The sequence below is a fragment of the Nesoenas mayeri genome (assembly GCF_963082525.1).
Source record: "Nesoenas mayeri genome assembly, chromosome: 18".
Classification (NCBI taxonomy): Eukaryota; Metazoa; Chordata; class Aves; order Columbiformes; family Columbidae; genus Nesoenas; species Nesoenas mayeri.
In genome coordinates, this window is record NC_137566.1 from 7408610 (window position 1) to 7435838 (window position 27229).

The 27229-nt window shown below is 47.1% G+C and overlaps 3 protein-coding genes across 15 annotated transcripts in view; 2 read left to right on the top strand and 1 right to left on the bottom strand.

Moving 5' to 3' along the window:
* On the top strand, positions 1 to 3721 carry TRUB2 (TruB pseudouridine synthase family member 2; the record flags this gene model as incomplete). The annotated part of the gene is made up of 8 exons (XM_080355650.1): positions 1 to 97; positions 178 to 300; positions 405 to 479; positions 1014 to 1075; positions 1399 to 1480; positions 2049 to 2121; positions 2554 to 2690; positions 3432 to 3721. 8 exons carry the CDS (start codon positions 1 to 3, stop codon positions 3719 to 3721), a joined length of 939 nt encoding a protein of 312 aa, XP_080211776.1.
* SWI5 (SWI5 homologous recombination repair protein) lies at positions 3449 to 10041 on the bottom strand. Of its 6 annotated transcripts, none has more exons than XM_080355651.1 (6): positions 8832 to 10035; positions 8654 to 8702; positions 8034 to 8155; positions 6796 to 6890; positions 4325 to 4531; positions 3449 to 3586 (listed from the first exon to the last, which is right to left on the bottom strand). In XM_080355651.1, the coding sequence occupies exons 1-6, from the start codon at positions 9092 to 9094 to the stop codon at positions 3549 to 3551; spliced, it is 774 nt and encodes a 257-aa protein (XP_080211777.1). In that variant the 5' UTR covers positions 9095 to 10035; the 3' UTR covers positions 3449 to 3548. The 6 variants fall into 6 exon arrangements, 4 of the variants coding, with proteins under 4 accessions (XP_080211777.1, XP_080211778.1, XP_080211779.1 ...); XM_080355652.1 differs by having other exon boundaries at positions 3457 to 3586; positions 4330 to 4531; positions 8832 to 10040; XR_013922991.1 differs by lacking the exon at positions 3449 to 3586 and adding an exon at positions 5985 to 6362 and having other exon boundaries at positions 4323 to 4436; positions 8832 to 10041.
* Positions 9976 to 27229, top strand: part of GOLGA2 (golgin A2) — a 19927-nt gene continuing 2673 nt past the window's right edge. Inside the window, exons 1-24 of one of the 8 annotated variants that reach the window (XM_080355640.1) lie at positions 9976 to 10553; positions 10603 to 10949; positions 12189 to 12311; positions 12693 to 12773; positions 16077 to 16211; positions 16805 to 16851; positions 16972 to 17035; positions 17489 to 17548; positions 18008 to 18088; positions 19772 to 19810; positions 20327 to 20389; positions 20640 to 20733; positions 21395 to 21501; positions 22069 to 22127; positions 22360 to 22501; positions 23538 to 23627; positions 23789 to 23896; positions 23992 to 24079; positions 24588 to 24934; positions 25734 to 25847; positions 26136 to 26360; positions 26642 to 26741; positions 26832 to 26920; positions 27071 to 27224. In XM_080355640.1, coding sequence (XP_080211766.1) covers positions 10902 to 10949; positions 12189 to 12311; positions 12693 to 12773; positions 16077 to 16211; positions 16805 to 16851; positions 16972 to 17035; positions 17489 to 17548; positions 18008 to 18088; positions 19772 to 19810; positions 20327 to 20389; positions 20640 to 20733; positions 21395 to 21501; positions 22069 to 22127; positions 22360 to 22501; positions 23538 to 23627; positions 23789 to 23896; positions 23992 to 24079; positions 24588 to 24934; positions 25734 to 25847; positions 26136 to 26360; positions 26642 to 26741; positions 26832 to 26920; positions 27071 to 27224 — 2458 coding nt within the window. In that variant the 5' untranslated portion in view covers positions 9976 to 10553; positions 10603 to 10901. Of the gene's footprint in view, positions 10554 to 10602; positions 10950 to 12188; positions 12312 to 12692; positions 12774 to 16076; positions 16212 to 16804; positions 16852 to 16971; positions 17036 to 17488; positions 17549 to 18007; positions 18089 to 19771; positions 19811 to 20326; positions 20390 to 20639; positions 20734 to 21394; positions 21502 to 22068; positions 22128 to 22359; positions 22502 to 23537; positions 23628 to 23788; positions 23897 to 23991; positions 24080 to 24587; positions 24935 to 25733; positions 25848 to 26135; positions 26361 to 26641; positions 26742 to 26831; positions 26921 to 27070; positions 27225 to 27229 lie in introns of those variants that run through there. The other 7 variants (XM_080355641.1, XM_080355646.1, XM_080355643.1 and 4 more) reach the window with 7 other exon arrangements.

Below are 27229 nucleotides of genomic sequence, written 5' to 3' on the forward strand. Positions count from 1 at the left end.
ATGGCGGCGGTGCCGAGCGGGCTGTTCGCCGTGTACAAACCGGCGGGGGTGGCGTGGGGCTGCGTCCGGGAGGCGGTGGAGACGAAGCTGCTGCGCGGTGAGCGCGGCGGAGACCGGCGGCGGGACCCCCCACCCCGTCCCCCGGGGGCTGCCCCTGACCCTCCGCTTCTCTTGCAGACCTGAACGCGGCGTGGGTGCGCGCCCCGCGGCAACACGTCCGGTTCCTGCTGGCCCCGGGTGACAGCGGGGACACGAGGCTGGTGGCCACGAGGGTGCCAGTGCTGGCCGACCACCCGCTCGGTAAGGGCCGCCGCGGGGTCTCGGCCGTGGCGGGGGGAGCAGCGGGTGGCGGAGCCCCGGCAGGCGCTGCGGGGCGGTCCCGACGCTGTGTGTGTCCGTTGCAGTGCGAGGCCCGCGGTTCAGGCGGCTGAAGATCGGAGCGGGTCACCGGCTGGACGTGAAAGCCTCGGGAGTGTTCGGTGGGTCTGGTCCCCGAGCGGCACCGCGTCCCACTGCCTGCGGGGGGATGGGAAAGCGGCGCTGAACGCTCAGCCCTTACACAGCAGCACCGCCCGGGTCTCACAACCCGTACTGGGAGTACAAATGCTAAAACATCGAAGAAACGATTCAACCACACACTGGCAGTGCCAGGAGATGAGTGACCCCTTCCCCCGGCACGCGGGGCTTTGCTGTGACACACCGAGCTCCTGCTCGTGACACCGTGTCTGCTCTGCCACTTGAACTGGCTTCACTGTGACCAGCATTGCTAAGCAATTGTCCTGAAGTACCCAGGTGGAAAGTTCTGGGAAAATCCAAGTGCCCTAGGTACAGCCTTATTGTAGTTTTAATGACAGGTAGTAATTTGGGGGTCTAATTGCGTTGCTTCTAAAAGAGGCTTCTAAAGGAGAAACAGCCCTGTCCAGGGGGGAAGAAAAGTAGTGTGTGTGTGATAAACACACGTCAGTAACTTTCTGTGTGGCTGAATAACGGGTTCCCTGTTCTCTGTGTTTCAGTGCTTGGCATAGGCCACGGGAACAAGCTGCTCGACGACCTGTACAACTGCCACCTGACCAGGGTAGGTGATGGTTTGGAAGGGCCTCGGGACATCTGAGCGCAGCCTCACACTTGATTCCTGCTCTAGTGCCACAGACTGGCCTCATGGCAGTGATTCTGCTTCTGTGTCTAAAACCCAACAACGCTTTTAAGAGCTTTTTGGTGCCCAGAATTCATCCTTCATGCGAGTGTCTGCACGTGGTTGTATGAGAAGAGGATGCCGCTGTGTTTTTGTGCAACACCATCATCATAGCCTGCACATCCTAGCAGCTGCACAGCAGAATGTTGGTACTCAGTTGCTTGGAGTATTTCTTTGATAAATTCCATTCTTTGCCCTTCTTCAAGGTTTACGCTGTCGGTGGGCTGTTTGGTAAAGCCACTGATGACTTCTCAGACACAGGGAAGCTTGTAGAGAAGACAACATTTGGTAAGAAACTGACTTGATGTGTTTTAAAAACAAACAAAAATAGAACACCAACTGCAGGCCAACTGTGAAGTGTTTAGCCAGGTAAATTGCATAATGATGAAAGGAACGCCTGAGGTGCTTTCTAGTTGTTGTTTTTACATGCAGCCCACATGCAGTCTTGACATTATAGTCCACCTGTTCCAAGTACAACCCCACCACCTACACAGCCAGTACGAGTCCTGATCACAGGGGTTGCTGCTGAATTGGGTGGACCCCAGGTCTCTCCGTAAATCATACCTAGAGATAGCGATTGGAAGCTTTCATTAAATGAAACTCTTCAAACACCCAATAAGAGAAACTGGAGCCAACATCTTTAAATCAATGAAGCAAACTGATTCTTCCCATTGTTGCCCAGTGCTGAGCTGCTATGTGCGTTACCAGGGTACAGCCCGGAGATGTGACTTTGCTGGAGCCTGTTTTTATGTGTCTGTCTGTCACAGTGGTACCCTGGTGGCACATTTCATGCTGCCGTCTCTTTGCTGTTTCTGGATGGATAATTGAGACTTTGTTTTCGCCTTAATACTTGCAGATCATATCACAAGGGAGAAGCTGGATCGGATTCTCGCGGTCATTCAAGGAACAAATCATAAGGCCCTGCTGATGTACGTACCAGCGGGGAAATGCAGCTGACCCGATCTGACTGCTGGTCTTTAAAACAAACGAGATGATTTTGTTTGCCATAATGAAAGTCTTTAAAGGCTGGAGTGCTGGCCAGGGACAGAGAGAAGTGACTCTGAGTGCTCTGGACTCTGAGGCTGCAGTCAAATGTCCTTTTATCCTCAAATCTCCAGCTATTTTAGGACCTATTAGCCACATTAGGGCCTACAAAAATATCTTGTAGATGTGACCAAGTACTTCCCTCCCAAACTGCGCTGCACTGACAGTACATATAGTGTTAAAATGTACACAAAAACTCAACACATACACCGTTTTAAAAATAAAAATTGCAGCTTTGCTTTATTAGCACAGAGATATTTTGAATCCCATTGAGAAGTACTAAGTGTCTGCACTGCTCCTTGTTTTCCTTTTTGCAGGTATTCTAACATTGATATGAAAACACAAGAGGCATACGAGCTGGCTGTTCAAGGGTTGATTCGCCCCATGGGAAAGAGCCCTCCGATAATTACAGGCATCCGATGCCTCCAGTTTGCACCACCAGAATTCCAGCTAGGTAGGACTGGTATAAAAACTACTGGGGAAGTCTGAGTATCTATTACAGCAAATAAGTCAGAAAACTTCAGTTTCTTATTAGTGATTTAATGCAAAATGAGTTGGTGGGAACTTTGTATCAACACGTAACTGATAATCTCTGCCAAAAATGTAATAGTTTGTAGTTTCAAGTCACAAAAGCATCTCCTCATTAGATGAGCTTTTCAGTGCTGTGGAAATGTTTTTTGTTAGGGCAAGATCTCACGGTACTGAAGCTGCTGTGGTAAATCAAGCTGTGCACCTGGCTCACAGGGTTTTCCCTGCCAGTTCCAAATCTTGGACTGAAGCAAGAACATTTGCATAGTGAATACCTATGGGGCAAAATTGTTCTTTATCCCAATGTTTCAGTGTAATGCAGTTTTGGGGGGGGGCGGGGGTTAAATGTCCTTTGATTTTTTACAACCAGTCTCCTCACAAATTGTCTTGTTAAAAGGGTACCTTTTCTTACCCACTTTGAAATACCTAAATTTCTACATTACTCTCCTGTATCTGAGTTTGTTTTCTAAAACATTCCCTTTGGGAGGGACCTGGACAACCCGCAGCATTCCAGAAAATTGCAGTCCACCTGTGCTGTATCTTAAATAGTCTCTTCTACCCAACCAGTTCTTTCAGCAGAACTGTGAGGGCTGTCTGGATTTACAGTCAAGGTCTGAATTTGTATCAACACTTCACTGCTTCTGACAGAATCTCTGTCTCCTTCTAGAAGTCCATTGCTTGCATGAGACTCAGCAGTACCTCCGAAAAATAGTTCACGAGATTGGTCTGGAGCTGAAATCATCTGCTGTGTGCACACAAGTGCGGAGAACACGCGATGGTGTTTTCACACTGGATGACGCTCTCCTGAGGACTCAGTGGAACCTGCAGAGTATACAGAAAGCAATTTGGGACTGTCAGCTTAAAGTGAAAACAGAGTTGGAGAAAACACTAGGTCATCAGGATAAAAGTCTCCTTCAGACGGCGGATGTGGAGATGGCCCACGCTGCAGACAGCTGAGCGCACGCAGCGGAGGGAACGTCCACAGGCAATTTCTGTAGCACAATAACGCAGCTACGTGCTGACAGCATGATGGACAGCAGAAGGAAAGAGGTTAATTGCAGTTCACTTCCACCCTTGCCTTGAGATGAGTTTAATCAGAGAGGCATTTTTTTCAGTGACAGGCTGTATCATTTTTTTTAAAGCATCACAAACAGTTCATTAACGGGAGTTAGCTGTGCCAAAATTCCTGTTGACTTTGGGAACATTAGGTTGCTAAGGGATATAAAAACCCATCCCCAAATTGTTCAGTGGCAGGAAATACAGCATCTTAGGGAGCTGTATTCCCTTGATTGCACAGATTTGTTTGTTCCTTGCAACTGGCAGCATTAGCTTATCAACTGCATAGATTTTATTTTCCCTCTGTTGTACTAGAATATTTTCATTAGCCCTGCTCTCAGATACAAAAGAGCTCAAAATCAGGCTAAAAGAGGGATGTACAGGAGAAAACACAGCTTACACAAAGCAATGCAAGGAAATGGTTATATACAGAGTAGACATGTGTGATCAGGAAAGAGGCTTTGTAATAGGGACTGACACGTAAGAAATAAAACTGAAAATGACCTAACAGAGAAGAGGCTGTTTCTTGGCGTGGATCTTGGCTGCAGAGCCGCAGGGACTCCCCAAGGGCACTTTGTTCTTGCCTCAGCTGAGTGGCTCTGTGTGTGTTCATCCTCTGTGGAGAAGGGGCTGGAGTCAGGGCACCTTCCACAGAAAACTCTTGTGTCAAGTGAAGCACAAGCTCTGGAGCCGCACAGAACACTGGTGCTCCTACAAAGAGGGGAAGAAAACATAGACTACTCCATCCTTAAATAATCTTCAGTGACTTTGGTAACGGAGTATTGTTTGTCCTGCAATGCTCACACCTAACACAAACTGAAGGAATTTCTGTACATATTTCTCATTGCAAAAACCATTTCCAGTTGTGTGTGACCATTGCCAGACTAACAGTTTGGTTGGAACGCTCCAGGCTCAACCAGTTCTTCCACAGAGAAAATACCAGCCAAAACAGCAATGTGTCCCCCAGTTCTAGCTGCCTTGCAACTTTTTTCCTCCTCTTAAAACTACCCCAAAACACAGTTTTCCACACTTGGCAGGAGGGGTTTATGGTGGGGACAATAAACCTGTAACCATACCCACGAGAGTGCATTTTTATATGGCCGCAGTAAATACCCTCCGAGAAGCACAGCTGCACATTAGTGGAGGCAAATGCTTAAATGATTCACGGAATACAGATACTTTGTCTGTTCCCCTGCTTTAGACCTCTCCTCAGGACTTTTATGGCAAAACAAGATACTTATTAGTGATATTTCTGTGCCTGGTCCAGAATGGAGAGCACAAAACCAATTCTCTATTCTCAGCAGCAGCCTTTGTGACCATGTTCTGCTCTCCAAGCACTATGAAGACAGACTCATTTGATTCAGATTTGGAAATAATGAGCAGACTGTAGCATGAGCCTGAATGGAGACAGGAGGAACTTACTGGCGAGGTGTTAGAAGTAGAAATGGGCAGGAGTACATCAAGCTTGAGTGAAAAGGGACGATGGATCTGCAGTCAGGAGAGCACTTTATCCCTTGGAACTGCCCAAAACAGCCAAATTTAGTCTGTGCAGTCACCCTGTCCTGACACCCGACATTGTAACACTCATGCTCTCAACATAATTTTATGTTCAGGACACCGCTCACTTTCACAGTGACTCTGCATTTAGAAAGTAAATGTAATTCTGCTCCTATCCATTACTGGGTAGCGCTGCCACACTGTCTCCATTAAGAGGCATTGGAAAACATTTGAATAATACATATATAGTCTCAGAATATAGTTTAAGAATTTGTTCCCAGGTTCATGCAATGTTTCATAGGCTCTTAAAGTGAATTACTGAGAAATGTGATAGCTGCTTTATTCAGACCACACAGTTCAACACAACTTCACATTCTGCCATTTACTACAGAAATGATACAAAACCTCCAGATACCAGAGCAGTTAAGTACAAAAATGTAAACCACCCAGACTTAACCAGATTTGATCACAAACCAGAACAAAACCCCCAAATGACCACGACTTCAGCCTTCTTCCATCTCTACTTCTGAGGGTTTTTTCTTTCAAAGCAGCTATTAATTACATTGCATATTTGTATGCCCTCCCATCCTCTATCCATTCAGTATCCAAATAGCACCTGGATGTTGAAGAGAAGCAAAGGCTTCACGAGAAGAGTCTTAACATCAACCTGAATTACAGCCTTTCCAAAAGAGAACCTAAAAATAGTGTTGATCAGGTAGCAGACGAAATTATCCGAAGTCTTACATCCCTTTCCCACAAGCAGGAAACAGCTGATAGATTCAACGACTTTCAAGTTCAAAAGCTTCTTGGAAATAAGACTGTTAACCCATATGCTGTTGCAATTCTACACACATACTTCTGACGCCACCCTATCAGTTCTAAACTGATACGACATCAAAATACAATAGTCCAGTAACAGTCATCTTTGCAGGATGCGGCAGTTTTCAGGTTCACGGCTAGTCACTGAGCTCCAGATCATATTCAGGGTAGAGCTGCTTTGTAGTAACCCCTCGGATAACAGCTAGAAAAGAAAGCAATACCATTGCTTCCATTAAACAAAGATCAGTCAGAAAAGTTGCGTTTTCCTCCCAGTAGCCCCCAGCTATCTCACCGAACCTCCCACAGCTATGAAAACAACCTCAGGTTTTGCTGCTACACTCCCCACTTGTCTCAACACTTCTTTTTAGCACATGAAGGACAAAACTGACAAAAATTAATAAGACTTATCAAATTCTGGTGATCCATAACACAGACTAAAGTAACAGTCAATGACAATTATTTCACACATTCAGTTCTAAAAATATCCCAAGAAAATAATGACAGAAGCATTTGTGCTTGCACAAGTGATTGGGTAATATAAGCCTAGAATTGAACAATCTTTAAAACCAGCTCTGCCTTCACAGTGTAGGAGCTTCTCTCTCTCTTTCTATATGAAAACATTGACTGAGAAATTCTTCAGCAGCTTTCCTGTTCCTTACCCAGCTTGCCTAACAGCATCTGTCCGGCATCTTTAATGTCATTATACTCATGGAGCAGAGAGATGTGCTTCTCCAGTTCCTCCAGGCTGTAGCCTCTGTACAAATAAAACCAGAAATGTCAAAAAAATGACACAGCGGGATTGATGCTGCCGCTGCACAGCGAGTGCTGCCACCACTGACCGAGCACAGCAAGGAGAGCTGAGACACCCACACCTGGCACATCTAAAGCAGACTCTGAAGGCAGCAAGTACAGTTGCTGCAAGTCATAAACATGAAACCTACAAATTAGCAGATCCTCATTTTGAGTAGTTTGGTTTTTTCCACATCAAGACTTATTAGGAAAAAAAAAAACAAGACCAAAACCAATCCACTTGAATGATCAGAATCAAGTAGAGGAAAAGGCTGTGATGAATTCAATGTGTATGTATCTCTAATCTGTAGCTAGGGGAAAAATTAAGAAAGTCTGTTTATCTTTGAGGATAAAACATAAAAGCTTTTGGTATAGCCTTTGTTGTTCTACCATTTCCATTCCATGCACTACACTTTAGCTTAGAAATTATCGCTCCTTTGCAACGAATAGAGATTCCCTCTCTTTAAAAGTCAAGCAGCAATTTTATCTCAAAACGGTTGTTAATAAGCAGCTGCCACAGTGTGTCATAAGAAACCACAATAAACCAGTTGCACTACCCTGTACAGGGCACCCATCATGCCAGAGCATTCTTGCCTGGGAAACGCTTCCGCTTCTTGAACATACAAGTTTAACCCACTCACCTCAGACACAAACCAAGTGAACACTTGATCAAGACGGAATAAAAAAGGAAACAGATTTATCTGGGACTAAATCTGGCAGGTCATACAAGTCATTATCTCAATTTTAATTCTCACATGAACAAGCTCTTCTAGTCGTATGACATGTTGTAGTATCGTAATTGTTAAAACAATTCGTTGCCAATTTACACGGAATTACCTCAACAACATGCCGGGTAAAGATAAAACCTCCTTATCCAAGCAACTAGTAAAACTGGTTTTGCTTTACCAAATAACCCAGAAATAATTTCCTCTTGTTTTTAACTGGTTCCATAACTCCAAACAACACTGTAATCAACACTGTATGGCACCATAAGAAAAATGGCATTATAAGAGGCCACCTTTTAGCTCTAATTCCTTGATCACATTTTATTTTAAAAACAAAAATAACCGAGGCATCAGAGCAAACACTGAGCTTGTCAAGGACATACTCGGACAATAATTGTGTGATTTCCTGGTCTAGAGCAAGGTCTTTCTGCTTCAGTTCTTCGATTTCACACCGCAGGGCTTCTTCATTGGCTCCATTAGGTTGGCAGGACCTTGGAGATGGGACCTGCAGAGCACAGAACACATTTAACACGAACTCGGCCCTGGATAGGATGCTACACTGGTCAGAAAACACTCTATGGGTCACTGGTAAACAAAAAAACAAAACAAAACAAAACAAAAGGAGAAAGAAGGAAAAAAATCTCCTGGGCATAAAGCAGCAAAAGCTCCGGTAAAATATTTATCAGTTTATGTGCTGTCAGCCTGCTCCATATCATACCCTGCAACATCCTGCTGATTTACAGCGCAAAGGGAAAACAAAAAGATCACCATTTGGCACTGAAGAGAAGCACCCAGAACGACTCTGTGCTGAACCGCGGGGGCGGCAGCGACCCGGCAACGAGCAACTTCACCCTCCGGGACAAACGCTCCCCGCTGGGCCGGGCTGAGGCTCCGCCAACGTGCGAGCGGCTCCCGGGAGCACCGCCCGCCGCCAGTCCCGCTTCCCCGCTCCGGGGGAGCCCCCGAGCAGGGCCCACCTCCCCACAGCCCGCTGGGGACTCACCGGGGACTTGAAGGCGGCAGCTCCGCTCCGCCGGCCGCCACCGGAGGCCCTGGCAAAGCAGAGGGCGCCGCGTCACAGGCCGGACACCCCGCGGAGGGGCTGGGCCGGGCAAAACCGGCCCGCCTCAGCGGGGGCACGGCCCGAGGCGCTACGAGGGATGGGGGGCAGCGGTTCCTACCTCCTCGGCAGAGGCGGCGGGGGCGGCTGGCGGGGCGGGCTGCGGCCCGCGCTCGGCGGGACCCCCTCGGCCAGGGCTGCCGCTCCCGCCGGCAGCCGGCACAGGCTGCGCCGCGGGGCACGCTGGGAGTTGTAGTCGCGCCTCGCAGGGCACGCTGGGAGTTGTAGTCGCGCCATCGCCGCGGGGCACGCTGGGAGTTGTAGTTCCCCCTGACAGAACCCGACTAGAGAACCAACTTCCCCCTGAGGAGCTAAAGGTGACATTGGGGCGCGATTATCCCAATTACCGCAGCCGAGGCCATGACGCCCAGTGCCTCCCAGAACATTCCTCAGAGCCGCCTCACCCCTGCGGCTGCGGCTGGGACGGGGTCTGGGGCAGAGCTCAGGGCACGCAGGGTCTTTCACACCATTATTTTTGTAGGGAAAAGCTGCCCCTGCCTGAGCCGCCCGCTGCCCCACGCATCCTGCATGGCCGGAGGAAGCGCTCCAGGGCAGCTCTGTAACCTTCGGAGGCCCCGGGCCCTGTTACCAGCATCTTCCCACACAAACCCAACGCAGCTCCTTGGAGCGGCACAGGAGCCTCCTTCCCGCAGCCCTCCCGGCCCGGCTGGCCCCGGTAAACGTGTCCCGCGCAGTGCCAGGCGCTGGCAGCGGCTGTATCCAATTCCTCGAGCTGACCGCACGAGCCAAACACTGCGATGGCCACACTTGGAAGGTCAAAGGACTTGGGAACGGGATCACACACCAGCAAAACCCAACCGCCCGCGCTGAGTGTGACTTCAAAGGCAGAGCTCAGGCATCAAAGTGACGCACATAAAATAGAAAGCTATGTGGAGCGATAGGATGTGCCCTACAAAGGACAAGGGAAGCCTGCCCAGCACCCTGGGCTGGTTCCTGCCCTGTGTTTACTCTGGGCAACTGAGTCAATACAGGAACATGGAGCAGCGCAGGGTGTCACACAGGAACAGCGCAGAGTGACACACAGGAGCACAGGGCAGCGCAGTGTCACACGTGGAGCAGCGCAGGGTGTCACAGAGGAACAGCGCAGAGTGACACACAGGAGCACAGGGCAGCGCAGTGTCACACGTGGAGCGGCGCAGGGTGTCACACAGGAGGAGCGGGACAGGGTGTCACAGGTAGAGCAGCACAAGGTGTCCCACTGGAGCACAGAGCAACACAGCGTGTCACACAGGAGCACAGCACACAAGGTGTCACACAGCAGCGCAGCACACAAGGTGTCACACAGCAGCACACAAGGTGTCACACAGCAGCGCAGCACACAAGGTGTCACAGCAGCACAGCACACAAGGTGTCATAGCAGCGCAGCACACAAGGTGTCACAGCAGCGCAGCACACAAGGTGTCACACAGGAGCACAGCACACACAAGGTGTCCCACAGCAGCGCAGCACACAAGGTGTCACAGCAGCGCAGCACACAAGGTGTCACACAGGAGCAGCACAAGGTGTCACAGCAGCGCAGCACACAAGGTGTCACACAGCAGCACAGCACACAAGGTGTCACAGCAGCGCAGCACACAAGGTGTCACACAGCAGCACACAAGGTGTCACACAGCAGCGCAGCACACAAGGTGTCACACAGCAGCACACAAGGTGTCACACAGCAGCACAGCACACAAGGTGTCACACAGCAGCGCAGTGCACAAGGTGTCACACAGCAGGAGCAGCGCAGCACACAAGGTGTCACAGCAGCGCAGCACACAAGGTGTCACACAGCAGCACAGCACACAAGGTGTCCCACAGCAGCACACAAGGTGTCATACAGCAGGAGCAGCGCAGCGCGTCACGCCGTCCGAACGGCGCAGGACGTCACAGAGGCGCGCAGGGCAGCGCAGGTGACCCACGGCCGGAGCAGCGCACGGTGCGCACAGCAGCGCAGGGCGTCGCATCTTCTCGCGTGGGCCACAGCGAAGCAGCCGGTGACCCGAGAGGCCGCGGGGCTCGCCAGGGGCCGGGCCGCCCCGGCGGCAGCGCAGGCCGGGCCGGGGCGGAGCCTGGCGGCCGCCTCCGCCGCTCCCCGCCGCGGCTGACGTGGCCCGGGCGCGGGGCGGACATGGCGGACGGCAGCAGGCAGAGCAGGCTGGCGGCGGCCAAGAAGAAGGTGAGGGGCTGGCGGGGCCGGGCCGGGCAGGCGGAGGGCGGGTTTCGCGGGCCCTTCGCGGACCGGAGCCGCCGGGCCGAGCCGGGCCTCCCCCGAGGGGCGCGGGCCAGGCCCGTCGCCGCCGCCCCGCTGGCTCTGGGTGGGCGCCGCCGGGAGCCCCCGAGTGTCCGGCGCTGCCGTCCGGCCCTCCGGGCTGGCGGCCGCTCCCGGCCCCGGGGGGAGAGGCCGGGCCTGGGCTGCTGCGGCGCTCTGCGGTCCGCCTGGTTGGTTTGTTTGCCCACCTCCCCCGCTTTTTCTTTTTCCCTTTTTTAATGTATTTTTTTTGTCCTGGGGGCGGCTCGGCCCCGTCCGTCCCGGCGGGGTGCGCCTCTGTGTCAAAGTCATGGGAATGGGAAAGTGTCCTGGAGCACTTGGGGCTTCCATTTTGAAATCCTCGGAAAAATGGGATCCTTGTTGTTAATGATTTTGGTGCCCAGCTGGCCCCGCAGCGGGTCCTGCTGCCCGGGCTCTGGCGCAGCGGGGACGCGGCTGTTTTGGCGGGGGGCTGGCGGAAGCGGATAATTTACATAACTGCCTGGCACTCACTCTATTTGGGGCTGAGGTGTTTGATAACACACACAAAAATGCCGGAAGACCTAGTAGGATTCAAGTTCCAGCTTATCAGACCAGCTTTTCTTTGGCGAAATGGATATGATTTGAAAATCAGTTGTAGGTCGCTTATCCCCTTAGTTCACAGTCATTACAGTGTCTGTGTTAACGTGTTATCTGTCTGCAGAGATTGTCATTTTCCTTCTTAAAACCTTTCACAGCATGGAAGATCTTACCATCAGGCACTGCTTTTTTACTTTGTCTTCAGGATTAATTGCTCTTCATTATTTTTTCCCTACGGCTTTTAGTTATAACCTTAAAAAAAAAAAACAGAATATTTCTTCTAATGTCCTTTTAGTTGCAGTTTGGAGTATCAAATCGTTTCTCAAGAACATCATTAGCTGTATACAAAAGTTGAATGTTTACAACTCTGAGCCTCATCATAAACCCATCACATAGTTCTTACTTTATACTTCTCTGAACTTGTTTTGATTTTTTTTTCTTTTCCCCAGAGGGACAGACTCATTGAAGGGTGTTTCTCTTGTCCTTAGACTTGATCTTTCTGCCCACTGGAGTTTGATTTTCTTTTTGCCATTATACTCATAGAAGTCATATTCTGTTTGGACTATAGATTATTCTTTATTTTCACAGCTGAAGGAATATCAACAGAAGAATAACCTCGGAGCAACTGTAGAAACTAAGAAAAAACGCAAAAGTAAAGAAGGCGGTAGACCTGACACCCCCACCAGTGATGACCGGCAGTCTCCAGAGAACGTGAGTGTCTCATTCTTCCTCCCACATCATTTACCACCTCCTTGTTCTTTGGTTTTCTGAACAACATGACTAGAGCTGGAAAATGATTGTGCCGGTGTAATACACAAATGGTGTAGATGCCCGTGTTGCTGGTGTATGAAGTGTGCTACGGTAGTTAGCAACCACCTCTCGAGGTGCATCTTGAGTCAGGGTACCTGCCGAAGCGGCGTCTGATCGTACGACGCTGTCGCACAACCCTGGGTGTGTCCAGAGCTGTTGTTTTGAGCTGCGTGCTCCTAACGAGCTGGAGGATGCTGGTTTCTTTGCCTGCCTTTGATTGACGTTTTCTCTCTGTCCTTTTCTGAGCCGTTTCTCTTTCCCCTTTTCTTTCGCCTCCTTTAGATTCAGAACATTCTGAAGGTGCTGGTGTCAGACCTTAACCGCTCCAATGGGGTAGCCATACCCTCATTGGACAAGAGGAAGGTGAGGCAGTGCTCGCGTCCCTCGCAGTGACTCACTCTCCCTGCCGCATGCTTCGGGTTCTGTTTACACTGACTGAATTTTCGGATGGAGCCTTGTCCTGACATATCTACTGTCAGTTGCTTGAGTTTTTGTTGCTGTTTTTATTAACACGGAGCTATTTGTTACCATACGTTTCCATTGCTTGCAAGTGCTTGTTTCCCTCTGGTTTGTGTCAAAGCCTACGCGTGAAAAAGCGGACCTTGTTAAAAACCTCTTGAGGCAGCTGAGCTTTGAGGAAAACCGGGAATTCGCAGTGAGATGATAAACTAACTGAACCACTGAGGAAAGCTGTGTTAGGAAGAGATAGTGTTTTCTTTGTATTTCTCCTGTTCTGCGTGTCATTGCTGTATTTCCTAGAGCTTGCTTTCTGAAGGGCACGTTTCTGCTCATCTCTGGCCAAGCAGCTGCCCTGGGTACTGTCTAGTTATTCCAGCCAGCCCGTTTTATGACAGGCGATGAGACTTGCACAGGTGATGTACAGTTGGGCAAGTACCATGAGCTTAAATATGTTCAGGCAGGAAGTCAGATACTTCAGGTCAAGAATTTACAGGCTTTAGTGTCTTCATGTTCTCAAGCCTTTGAAGAGGAAAGGGCAGGAAGTATGCCAGTAAGTAATAGAAATGTTTTCAGGAGCAAAGGTAAACAACCTGCCTTTAAAAAAGTATTTTCAGACAGTCGGTTTACATAAATAAGGCTCAAATTGTGGTAAAAACTCAGGGAAGTAAAGTTTTGTAGCTCAGAATTTTCTTCCACTTTTCTTGTACCAGAGCTTTGCTTTTCACTTGCATAATTTGTGTAGCTTATTTCCCTACCACTGTTTTAATTTTGTTGTCATGAAGTAACTTATTATTATATTTACTGCATATCCATGCATGTCCAGCAATAAATATAACTATAGTAATCACCAGAGGTACCACATAATGCAGCGAAACCTGCAAGATTGAATGGAGCTCACTCCAAATTGCCTTTATACCCCTTTTCTCCTTTTTTTGGGTGATAATGCAGCAGCTGTTCTGTCCAACACACAGTGAACAGCAGGAAGTTCCTCCAAATGGACCTTGTAGGTGTAGGTTGCGTATCAGTAGAACTTAAGTGCCATGAACCCATATTGGCAGCTTTGAGGGTGCTGGATGCGCCTGCCTCGCAGCAGAAAGCGTGGATTATAGTTGAAGTTTCACCCTTGTCGTGGGGACTATTTTCAGGTAAAACCTGTAAGCTCCATGTATGTTATATCTCAGAGAATGAGACTTGTTTCACCTGAAAATTGAGAGTTTATTACTTCTATTCATTCTTTTTTTCCCCCTTTTTTTAATTTCTCCAAAGCATGGAGAGAAACATTTTGATCCCATTGGGTATTATGGATTTTGCGGCTTATTGTGTCTGGGGTTTTAGGAATAATTTGAAAACTAATCTTTAATTGCAATACGTAATGAAAGAAAGATTTCTCTTTCCAGTTGCAGTCTTGTAAAAATCCCGAGTCAGGAAAATGCTGTTCAGAAACTCACTTGACGTTAATAGGGCAGAAAAGCTGATTGTTGGCATCTGAGCTAGTGCTGCCATTGGTGTCTTGCTGAGAGGCGGACCCCTCCCATCTCACCCACTTCAGCTTTCTTGGCTGCGAAACACAGAAAACCCAACAAAATAGGAGCCTTTGTGTGAAAGCAAATGGATTCTACTATATGCTAAGCTGAGCAGAATTACTAACTTTTTATTCTAAATCATTAGAATCTCACAGTGTGTAATTTCTAGATTAAATGTCTTGCTCTTAGCTCTGTTTCCAACAAATTCAGCTCTTCAAATACTTTGTTTTATTTTAAAAAAATAACTTTCAAAACTGCTTATTGCAGAGGAAGAAGGAAGGAGCTTTGTGGTTAAGGCACGTTACTGGTTGTTGTATCTCGAAGCATTAAGCAAAAAGAATGTCCTGATCAGAAAAAAATAAGGAAACATTTTTGATATGTAGTGGGAGTAATATTCCTTCTGTTCATCTGATGTTCTGTATTGATGAGTGAACCAATAAAGGTGAAGTTGCCTGTAGCTGAAGGAAGTATGAGAATTCCTGACCTTCCTATAAGCACCTGACATATATTGCTCCTTGAGAGCACAAGTATCTGTCCTGCTAAAAAGAAATTGAGAAAATTCTATGTTTGCCTCTGCAGTCTTCCAGCTTATTGCTTTCATTAAATCTGTTTTCACTGTTACTGTATTTGTGCTGCTTGATTCACAGCTGAAGTGCTGAGCAGGTAAACAGGGAATGCCAAGAGGGAGGTTTCTTGTTTGCTGTGAAGTGCCAGGAAAGGAGGGACTGAAGTGAAATGGCACTCTTTGCAGATGGAATAGCAGAGAGCTGCAGGATATTGGTGGGGTTGAATATTCAAAGATTATCTCATTTGCTTTGTAGTGTTTTTACATGATGACTTAACCGGAGCTGGATGATGAAATAAAATAAATGGCCATAAACAACTAGAACACTGCCCCGGGCCTTTATAGCTCTCTGGGGTTGTATGAGTTAGACGCAGTTGTCCAGTTCACTGTGGCATGGTAGAGGTGTCACCAGATGCTATTCATCCTCCCACGAAGGCTGGATGAGAACTCACATCGCTGTCCAGAAATAGTTTTTTGGCCCTTCTCTTTTCTATTTAGATTCCTGTTGCCACGGGGACTCATGGCTGCAGCAGGGCCAGGGGCACCTGCTCCCAGCACCCTGAGCTGGCCTGGGCATCAGTGTGCTGCTGTTTCTAAACTTGTGGGCCATGGCATGCCACAAACTCAGTCACTGCATTTTAGACAGAGCATTAGTTTGACTAACCCAGTTTTCAGGTAGTCACTAACCTGTTCTTTTCCATCTCATCTGCATACACTTCTCTGTGTTTTCCCCAGACATACTTTGAAGGCAGCGCTTTTCGAAGCTGTGTGGCTACCGTCTGGCTTTGCCCTCGCTTGCTTTTTGGTGAATCCTTTGCAGTAAATCTTGTGTGTGAATGGAGAGTTGGGTGATATTATTGCCTCATGTTAAAGAAGTGAGTTTGATGATGAGACGCACTCAGGCTGGCTCTGAGAGGGCACAAGTCTGGGCCAGTGTCTGTTCACGGGCTGGTGCAGCCACCTGCTTGATCTGAGGAGATGCAGGTTCCCCATATTTCTAAATGATTAATTGTTCACATCAGTCTAGTTTTCACGGGCCGATCACAAGGTGATGCGTTCATGTGTGTTTTCATTCGTTCTGCATGAAGGCTGTAATTCCTGTGATGTGTTTTGTGACAGGCGTACTTTGACAGTGATGTTGCCCCTCGTAACGCTGAACAGCTTGCTACCGATGTCCCTGTGCTCTCTAACAGCAACACCCTACCTAGTTGTGGTTCTGTTCTGCCTGCTCCTGGGAGCATGCAGCTGACACAGGTTTGTGAATCATCATGGATTTTGTCGTTGAACCATTGAATATTCGTTTGTGACACTACATTTTTTCTGAGAAAGACAATCTTCATAAATACGACGTGACTAGTTCAGATTTTCTGCTGTTTAAAATACTACATTCTCTACTCTCCATCTAGTCATCATCTATCTGTGGGAGCTCAGAGAGGACTAGCGTGTACATGTCCCTGCTATTTTCCTTCCCCTTGTCTGTGAAAGTGCTCTTAATAATACAGAAGGTCCCCAGTCAGATCAGTCTGGATTTCCTTTAACTACTTAAGTATTCAGTTGAAGTTTTTCCCAGCAAAGCAAAGTGTTGATTATACTGATAAATAGTAACAGCAAATATACAGCTTGTAACACTGAAGTTCCTCCATTCCAAGAAACCTGAGCTCACACCACTCAGAAATTATGTGTAAGCCAGGAGTGAGTTGGTTTTAAGTTAATCTTTCTTTGGAAAGCAGTAGTTACAGGTGCTGTGGAACCTGAGCCCAGATGTGATCAGATCTTAGTGACAAACTCACAGATGTGACTCCCCTCTTCTTTTATAGGCTCGTAAATTTTTGTGTTTCAATCCACAGGCTCATGAAGATGAGGATGATCATAAAAATGCTTTGGATGAAACCAGGTGAGAGTGTTCGTTTATCAAACAGTTTTGCAACATGATCCCAAAGTGTCCAACAAATTGTTCTGATTTGGGTGCTTCTCTGGGAGAGATTTTCATTGCAAGGTCTTTCTTTGTTCTCAGGTCTTTCTCATCAACAGAAAGTCTCCGCCAGTTGTCCGAACAACTCAATGGCCTCGTTTCTCAGGTACAGCCTCATTTTGATCCATTTGTCTTATTAATTCTCTTGATGTTTGATGTGGAGCTTTAAGCAGTCAGCTCAAGAAAACACTCTTCAATCTCAGAGGTGTCTGCAGGCATTCTACTAAACAATAAGATATTTAAGTGTCAAGAAGCAAAAACTCCTGGTGGAGGAATGTAAAGTTTCAGCAGTAGGAAGAAAACCAGAGTGGGATGAATGAACAGTGTGTATTCATGGACTGATGTATTCTTGATTTAGCGGAAAAGAATCTGAAGTCAATCTGCATGATTCACATCAGCTCGTCACAGGGGGAGTCTGCATCTGTCTATAGCTAGAAAAGTGTCTTTTCTGTGCTTGTCTGTGGTACTTTGTAGGGGAAGGTGCTATAAGAAGTTCATACTTAATAGTGATTTGTTGCCTTGGGGAATAAAATGACTGACTTGACTGGTTTACTTCTAGTCTACATCGTACGTGAATGGGGAAAGTGCTGTTTCTTCCACAAATATTAAGGAAATGGAAGTAAGTTGTTTGTTTGTTTGTTTGTTTGTTTCTTCCCATTTGCTACTGTTGATCATGTATGGGGACTCTGTGCTTATGGCAGTGTTAATGGGACCTAACTGAATGCACAGTTCACATACATTGCTGTCTAGTGTTGTCTTCTGTTGAGGTCAGGAGCAGGAGTCATGTATCAGAGGTGTTTCCAGTTTGGGGACTGGGGATAATTTGGCTTCCATGCAACTGCAGTTCTTATTTCTGATTCACTTTTATGTCACAATGAAGCCTCAGCAGAAATTGATAAAATATGTTGACATCCCAGCTACTTTTGTTGAAACTGTAGATTTTGTTTTGTTTGGAGAATCTGATTATATCAAACTGTGATAATGATTTATTTTTCTGTCCTTTTTAATTATTGCTTTTTTCCCCCCCCTCTTCCTCTTCTGCTCCTTCCTTTTTCTCCTATCTGCATGTGCCCATCAGACACGTTACCAGGAGCTGGCAGTAGCCCTGGATTCCAGCAATTTAACTAACAAACAGCTCGTTACAAAGATAGAGGAATTGGTAAGAAACAATCCAACCAACCAGTTTGACGTATTTATTGCTCCTCCATGCTCTCTGGGTGTCTGCAAGGTTATGGGTTCTCTCAGTGCCACAGTGAAGCTGCTTCCACAGCACTTCATAAGGAACAAAATGGGCTGTATGGAAAATCTTAGGAGGATCAAAGTCCTTCTGAATGTATTTGCTCATCTGAGGAACATGAAACAGAGTTTTGCTGTTTCCATTTAAGTGCGATCTATTGATCTCATCATGCTTCCCCTGGATGATCAGCATCCTGATGAAACAGCTATTTCTAGTCCTGGTCTGAATCCTTGAAATGCAGCATTCTGATGCTGGCAGCAGTGTGAAATCCTGCTTCTGCAGGTGCTGATGCTGTTCTAAATATATCAGCAGAGTGGTAGCAATAGGTCTAAGAGAGAGCCTGGGGCTGGTTTCTGATCATCTCCTCAGTTTCTCTTGGGTCGATGAATGAACTGCTTTGTCCTTTGGCTTGCATGGATTCCTGCTGCTGCTTTTCAGCCTTCAGCTTTAACACTGCAAGAAACGCAGCTAAGTGGACTTGTTTCAATCCCAAAAGAGCCTTTCTTGTGTTAAATACTTTTCCCCATTTTGTTCCTCTCTAAAACTACACTTTTCCCAAAGTTCAGCATTTCCCAGTGTACCCCATGACCCCTCTTGCTGTTTTATTTTTGGTTTTGAGTTATTTTTGTTCCGTTCTGTTTCTTTTTTGTCTTTAGCTGGGCTGCAGAGGTATCTGGCATAGTGCATTACCACCCCTCCCGGCCCAATTCTCCTTGTTTGCCTTTGCTTTCCTGGTTATGTTGTGCGCTGGCATTGCTCGAATCAAAACCTCAAACTCATCTCCCTTCCATCTGTAGTCATGTTTCAAAATGCCATGAAGTAGTAGTAAAGAAACATCTCGGCCAACGTCCATTCTTTGGGAAGGGGAAACATACTAATTATGTAGTTACTTATGAGGCATCTGTGAGAGAAGTGCCAGGGGGACAACAAGAGCAAATGGCAACCACAGCAGCACAGTTTGTGCAGCAGCCTGGGCAGACACCTGCTGCTGCTGCCTCCTTCACCTCCTGCCTAAAGATGCACTATGTACGGTCAACAAATCTCCAGATACTTCATCCATAGGCTGAAATTGGCTGGGACAGAATTATCCCTTTTACTTTGCATTTGGCTTCAGCTCTTTCTCATACCACCTTTTGCAGAAGCCTGCCAAGAGAAGTGCAGCTCTGCATGACTTAAAGGCCAGACTTAAAGTAGGATAAATGTCTAAGGTCTCAGTTAAAGCGCAAGACTATGTTTTGTTTTGTTTTAAAAAGCATTTTTGGTGATTATCCTAACACAGCAAGATTACTATGAATAATTTCATAGATGTGGGATGCAGGTTTAACTGAAGATGGTGGATGCTCAGATATAAACATAGCGGGGGTTCCAGAAGTGATATTTAGGAAGAACTGTGGTAATAACAAACACATCTGGCATATTAGTGAAGGGAGTCCCCAATGTATTATTTTTAAGAGCAAAGATGAACTTCCTAGCCTTCTACAGAAAGGATAATGGAAATTCTGTTTGCATTAATTGGCCATGTATCCTACTTCATTAAAGTGAAATGTGTTTCAGCAGTATGAGAGTATTTTCTCTTAACACTGGCACATCAATTTCCTTCCATAGAAACAGCAGAACCAAGAAGTAGTGAATCAGCTGGAGAAGGTAAAGTGTGTCCTGGTTTTGGATAGATACAGAAATGGGTTTCTTTTTCTCTGATGAGTACAAAGCGTAGTGGACTGTGGCACGTACCTATGTGACCTTGTTTTTTGTTACATTGAATTTCATTTTTAGCATAATATTAATATTTTGATTTAATGAGTTAGGGCTGGTGGGTATCGTTCTTATTTTGGCAAAAGTTAATATTTAAATTCTCGAGTATTGGAGGAGTGCAGTACAGGCTGGGCATTGCAGTTGAAGTCCTTACCAGTAGTTTGCATTTCAAATGCTGCCACATTTCTGCTCACAGTGATTGCACTGTGCTGCCATTGCCATTCTACTATGGGTAAATAATGACGTAGATCAAATAATGGAAGACTGAAGTATGTCTTTAAAAATACCAGTATCATTTAGATGCTGGAAGCACTACCAATGAATCACTGCTTTTTTTAGTCTGATGTAAGCCAACAAGGGTTAACTATTAACATTTTTGTGCTGAATAGGCGTCATTTGTTTATACAGGAAAAGAAGGAGTTTGAACAGAAATTTTCTAAAGAGCAAGCAGCACTGAGGGAACAGCTACAGGTAAGGCAGAGGCTGTGTTACAGTAATGTCACCTGGCTTCTGCTGGTCTCTGGATTACTGACCACTCACAGTCTTCATTCTGGAAGCCACATGAGTCCATTCCTTCAGGAAGACTGGGAGAGTCAGTCAGCCAGACTGCACTGAACTGCAAGAGCTCTTTCCCTTTACTGCATTATCCTCTTGTGGCATCAGTGATGTTGCATTTACAAGCCAAGAAGTTTTGTGCTGAGCTGATTTTCCTTTCCCAAAGGTTCATATTCAGACTATTGGAATTCTAGTCTCTGAGAAGTCGGAGTTGCAGACAGCCCTTGGACATACTCAACAAGCCGCGCGGCAGAAATCAGGTAACGGACTGTGAGCGCTCCGGCTCAAGCTGCTGGTTAAACTGTGGATTTGAAGTCACGGGTGTGACAGTTGCTGGCAGCCAGCTCACAACACTCCCCGACTCCCTGCTGAGCAACACTTGGCACTGTCACTGCTTCTGTCATCATCGCTGCCCCCAAATGGGAGCATGTTGATCCCATGGCCGTTGAGGTTCTTTGTGCATCACTAAAGCCTTGTCAGCCCCATTTGGGCCTGGTGTCTACCCCAGACAGTTCCTTTCTGACTTGCTTCTGATGCTTTTAAAACTTTGTTCCCTTTTCTCTGCCCTCCCTCCCACACAGCTGTCATGCTTAGGTAGGTTTTACTCGAGCCTTTCATTCTGAATTAAGTTTGAGCAATTGACTTGATTAGGAAAAAAACCCAACCAGACAACATATTCTCTGTTCTTCTGCAAAGGAAGTTAAATCATCTCCCTCTAAAAGTGAGGACAGTTGTTACAGAGAGCTTTACTGCTCAGAGCTGCTGGTGATTCACCTGTAGAGCCAGGAGTGGCACCAGGTCTCACTTGGAAGGCTCTGTGCTGCCTTAAGAGCTTGTTGACGAAGTAGAAAGTTCTGTTCAGCCAGTTCCAAAAAGTAATTTGTGGTCTGGCATCAACTGATTCTGCTCTGACTTGTTCAGGAGAAGCTGAAAGCCTCGCTGCTCGTCTGCATTCATCTCGCCAGAGGGTGTCGGAGCTAGAACGTACTTTGTCCTCCATCTCTATGCAGCAAAAGCAGTCAGAGAAGGTAAGAGTCACCTCTGTTTATGCTTAACCAGCAGCTCTGCTTTTGGCTATTTGCCTGTCACTACACTACTACAACGTCTGCAGTCCCTGCTTAGAGAAGAGGCAGAAATTAACCTCGTTAATTGTTAATTAACCTTGTAAAGCCCTGTATTCTCCATGATCAAGGCAAACTTCATTCAGGTTTCTGTGACCACTAATTATATGGTCCAGCTGCTGCCTTCAGATCTGGCACCTCCATCATTAGTCGTGCCAGCTCCACATGACAGAAGCCTCAGTGGGACCTTGTCCTAGGCAGGTCTCCATCAAACAGACACTTTAGTCTTGATATTCATCCAGAAGTTTGTAGAAATAACCTACACATTCAATTAGTAGCATCACATTTGAAAACACTGAGCAGACTTATTTCTGGCAAATTCAGGAGGTTCTAAGCAGACCCGTCCTGAGGATTTTGCTGAAGTTATGACCTTTTCCACTTTATCTGATTTGCTAGAGGTGAAATGAAGTATTTTTTTGAACATCTTATTTGGCTGAAGTCTGTAGATTAATCAATAATTTCCTTTCTCCCCAGCATAATAAAGAGTTAGTGAAGGAGCGAGACAGCCTGAAACTGGAACTGTACAAACGAACGTAAGTCCATTCTGCATATTACTGCAGAGTAACAGTGCTCAGCAGAGCCACAAAACATAACAAGGGGCACAGAGCACAGGTGGTGACTTGGGAGGCTGGATATTGAATTCAAACAAAAGTCACTAGATGTGATGTTTCTGTGATTCTAGCTGCTATGAAGCACTACATTGTAAATTTATGACCCATAGTACGTATAGTGATGCCACTTGAATTTTTTGTTTGCTTGTTTTAGCAAAAGTAGCGAGGAAATAAAGCAGCAGAACTCGGAGCTGTCAGAGAAGGTCCATTCCCTGGTTTCCCAGAATTCGGCTATGAAGTTGGATATGGAGGATTTGCATAAGAAACTGGAAATGGCAGAACTGATGATTCAGCAGGTAACCATAATACTGCTGGGGTGTGAGGGCAGATCACACTGATCCATCTAAGACTTCGCTTCTGACAGTGGGGGCAAGACGTAATTCTTGCTCTTAAAGGAAGGCGCAAAATCCCATCAAGACATCCTCTTAGTAAAAGGCTTTCAGTGAGGCCTCTAGGAACAGAAAGTCTGTATTTTAAGGAGTTGGAGCGGTAGATTTAAAGATATTGTGACATTGGTCTGCTGAAACATGTTATAGAAGGTGAGAGGGTGGCTGAACATACCAAGCGTGAAAATATGGTGACTCTTCCTGTTTGTTCAGCATTTGGGTTACTTGGTTCTTGTGCAGTCTCATTGAGAAACCAGTTGAGCAGGGGTGGTGTTTGTACTCACCCCAGCAGAAGGTGATGAATTGGACAATGGCAACTGGAAGGTCAGCTGGGGAAAATTAAGAGAATCAGCCAGTTAGAAAGGGAACGTGTGAAGCCAGCTGTTAGTTCAGAGAACAAGTCTGGTGTTCAGGTGAACCTGTGAGGGGAAAAAACTGCTCTTTTTTAGCTTTTTTTCTTCCCCCTTCCCTCCTGGCAGTGGCTTAAGTTACCCTTTAAATAAAGCCCAGAGCACTGTGTCTCAACTGAACCAGCCTTGTTACTTAGTCCACTGGCATGTTCCAGACTTTGGCTTTACATTCCTGACATGTTTGACAGTCTTTAAGGTCACAAGCTTTTATACCATCTGATCTGGCTGTATAATACAGACTCTGAAAATGCACAGAGTTTCTGAGTCAAACGATTTTATTAAAGTGCATTTTCTTAATTAAAAAAAAAAAAAAGTAAATATAGAATTGTTAGGGGGGAGCTGCCCAGATCAGCAGGTTTTACAGGACTAAAATCTAAGGGGTTTTTTTTGTTTCATTCAACTTCAGTGTGAGTTTGAGCACTTTAAACTGTAGAAAGTTACAACATGGACTATGTGGCAGGTTACTATCAGGAGAAAGGCTACTTAGAAATTGAGTATTAGCATTTTTCCATAACTTTTTGACTTTTTGTTGGCAGTTCTCAAGCCAGGCAGGGAGTCTGGATGCAAACCAGCAGATGCAAATGGCACTGGAGGAGAAGGCAAGTCTGGAAACTCACATTGCTCAGGTAAGAGGTTGCGTGAGATACGGCCCAAATCCTCTGTAATGAGACTTGTGTGGCAGAAGAACGCAGCCTGAGCTTTGCATTAACACTGGTTTCTTCAACCTTTATCCCTTAAGCAGTCACAGCCAAATTTATTTGGCCAATATATGTTGTGTTTTGAACAGCTCTCGGAGTCACTTCACCAGCTCCAGGCAGAGAGAGATCGGTATGTAGAGAAACTGAAGGAGGAGCAGAACATCTGGCAGCAGCGGGTACAGCTGCTGTCTGAGCAGGTAACATCAGGGGCAGGATCACACCTGCTTTTGACAAACACAGGCAGCAGTTAACTCACTGTAACTATGTAACTTTCACTTGTTTGGCCTTGCAGGTCCACACCATGGCACAGGAGAAGGAGCAGCATATGGCCCAAATTCGGGAGCTGGAAGCCAATGTTACAGAGTTGCTGAGCAAATCAGGTAGGGCTTCCGAAGTGGGGCTTTGTGCTGCAGAGCACCAGCTGGTTATCTCTGTCCCTGCTGTGCAGGAACTTCTGCACACGGGGTGCAAGCGGATGCTCTGAAGCCGTGAAGGCAGCTGAGAGCTTGGTGACCCTAAGAAACCTGTTGTCCTAACAAACAGCAAATGAGCTGCTGCAGCTAATTGAGCAGCAGACTGGTTGTGTCTTTAGCACCCACCTGACTGCACTGTCAGGCTCTCCAGCCCAGGACTTTGGGAAGGTGGGGTGCTCTCGCTAGGGCTGGGAGGGAGTCAGCAGCACATGGCAGGACACTGTGCTTGGTTTTGGGTACTTCTGCTCCTTCATTCCTCTTGACGCCCCACAGTGAGGCTGGATATTGCAGCTGGTGATACCTTCTGGGTCACAGAGTCCTATAGGTTGGGGTGTACTTTGTGTATGTGATAGTGTTGTGTATTACACAGCAATTTAGCCCTTTGACTGAGCTGCTTTTGATTCCACTTCCCCAGCAGTTAAGCCCATGGATATCGAGCCTTCCCCACCAGCAGGGCCCACAGAAACTGAGCTGAGTCTGCAGGAAGAGATCCAGCGGCTGCAGCAAGAGAAGGACCAGTTGCAAGGGCAGTACCAGGCCCAGGTCCGGGACAACGAGCAGCTGAGCCACCTCAACCGGGAGCAGGAGGAGCGGCTGCTGGAGCTCGAGAAGGCTGTGCAGCGCTACAACGAGGAGTCCTTGGACAGACAGCGGATCCTGGAGGACATGCAGAGTGACAAGGTCACCATCAGTAGGGCACTGAGCCAAAATCGGGAGCTGAAGGAGCAGCTGGCTGAGCTGCAGAATGGGTTTGTCAAACTGGTATGTCTCTTTCGAGCATCTTTTCCCACTTCTTCTCTCACTGGTTCAATCCTTTTGTAGCAGAGACATAAAAAACTGGCAGAAGCATCTGTCTCTTGTCCTCTGAGGCCACGGGTGCTCCATCATCTGTGATTCGTATTGCCATGCCAGGAGGTTCCCTGTTAATTCCTTACTCCATCAGGTGCTCTGGCAGATGAACCAATATCTTTGTCCAGTTTCCTTTCCCCCCTCATTCCCTGTTTCTTTCCCCAAGTATTCTTCCTGCCCTCTTACCCTTGAAGATACCTGTTTTCTGATCGCTGTATTTGCCCGTGAGGAAGAAGTTCTCAGCAGTCTTCTCTCCTGCTGCTGTCCTTGTTATCCGTCCTGGACCCGAGTCCTTACTCTTGCTTGTTCTTCCAGTGTAACAGCTTCCCGTTTGGGGCCCTGGCAAACTGACACATGGTCTAGCTGCTGATTTTTCTTTAGTCCTTTCTGAACTCATTTGCTTGTTTTTGAATGTTTGGGTTATTCATGCCCCCCATCTGCTTTGGAGCTGACAGGCTGTGTGACATGCCAGCCTCTTCTTGGCACTGTCCCAGCACTGATTCCCCTGGCTCTTCCCTTGCTCTTCTCTCATCTTCTGAATGTTTTTGTAGGTTATTTACTGCCCTGAACAGTCAATTTATGGCCTTTAGTCACACTCCAGGCCAAAACAAGGGATGGCACCCTGATGTATTGGGAATGAACATGGTTTATTGAGAGTATACGTTAATGTTGGTTGGGCCAGTTTCCTTATACAGTGGTACTTGTCTTGCAGACAAATGAAAACATGGAGGTTACAAGTGCCCTACAGTCAGAGCAACATGTAAAGAAGGAGCTGGCCAAGAAGCTTGGGCAGCTGCAGGAGAACCTGGGAGAGCTCAAAGAGACGGTAAGAACAGCCGGTGGGGTGGCATGGCAGGTACACAGCAGTTGATGGAAACTGCTGGCGACTTTCCAAGCATGGAGAGAAGGATGGAAATTGGTATTGTAACAATCGAGCTGGGAGCCTTCCCCCATCATCTGCTGTCTGATGTGGGGGACCAGCATGTGGGGACAGATGGTGGCTGCCTGCCTAGTTGGTGGCTTTGGGGCAAAGTTGACAGTTTGGATTGTGTCACACAGATCAGCTTTTCTGGCAGAAATGGTTTGATGTGATGGTTCGATCTTGTTGTGTCAGCTGGAACTGAAAACACAGGAGGCTCGGGGTCTGCAGGAGCAGCGGGACCAGTATTACGGGCACCTCCAGCAGTACTTGCTGGCGTACCAGCAGCTGGCTGCCGAGAAGGAGGAGCTGCACAAGCAGTTCTTGCTGCAGACACAGCTCATGGATCGGCTACAGCATGAGGAGGTTCAGGGGAAGGTGACAGTGGAAATGCACCTGAAAGAGCTGCAGCAGACCAAGGTAACAGTAAAAAAGGGCAAGTGGAAAGATGGGAGGAAAAGTGTTTAACTACTTGAAGTATTAATTAAGCGAAAGGTTGGACCAGATGATCTTTAACAGCCCCACGCTGGGCTGTTCTATGATTTTGTGATTACATCCTGTGCAATACAGGTGAATGATGCTTGTTTGGAGGAGAAGCACTGGGGGGTTTTTGTGTGTGTGATGCTACTGCCTGAAGATGTAGTGATTGTTTGCAGTCTGTCGTGTGCTGGTTTCAGTGATCTGCTGCTGCTCTCTCACAGGAAAGCCTGGAAGCTGTAGCTAAGGAGAACAAGGAGCTGCAGGCCCAGATCAGTCAGTTGGCAGCAGACCTGGACGGCAGGATTCTGCACCGACTGGATGGTGAGTAGCTGCAGCTGAGCAGCTGCAGGGAGGAGACAGAGCTGGGCTCTCTGGGGTGTTACCTCTTTGTTCACCTTCCTCCTTTTACAGGAGACGGAGTTGAAAGTGAAACAATGACTGAAGAAATCCAAAAATCTTCATTTGTGATCCCAGAGAAGTTTGAAAGCCATGAAGAAATGGTGAGTCTTAATGGGCAGAGAAGCCTTTGGTTTTAGTTCTAAACAAACATTTAGAAAATGGGGTAAACTGTTACTTCGTCCCAAGATGCACCACTGACCATGCTTCACACAGGAGCAGCACTCATGTGCACACTCTGGAATTCTTCCTAGGTCGCGTTCTTGACATCCGCCACGTCCCAAGTGGAGAAGGAGCGAGAAGACATGAGGCAGCAGCTGGCTGCTCAGAAGCTGCAGTGCAGAAACCTCCTGGAGCAAATAGCAGCTCTCAGGCAGGAGCAGCAACATCATGTCATGCTGGGTGAAGGTAAA

Excerpts from the sequence above, each read along its gene's own strand:
- SWI5 (XM_080355651.1), bottom strand. The coding sequence starts at position 9,094 with ATGTCACCTTTAGCTCCTCAGGGGGAAGTTGGTTCTCTAGTCGGGTTC. Across the intron at positions 8,156-8,653 it reads CTGCCGCCTTCAAGTCCCCG|GTCCCATCTCCAAGGTCCTG; the intron begins GTGAGTCCCCAG and ends TGTGCTCTGCAG. Across the intron at positions 3,587-4,324 it reads AACAGCCTCTTCTCTGTTAG|GTTCCACTGAGTCCTCAGGA; the intron begins GTCATTTTCAGT and ends TATACTCTGCAG.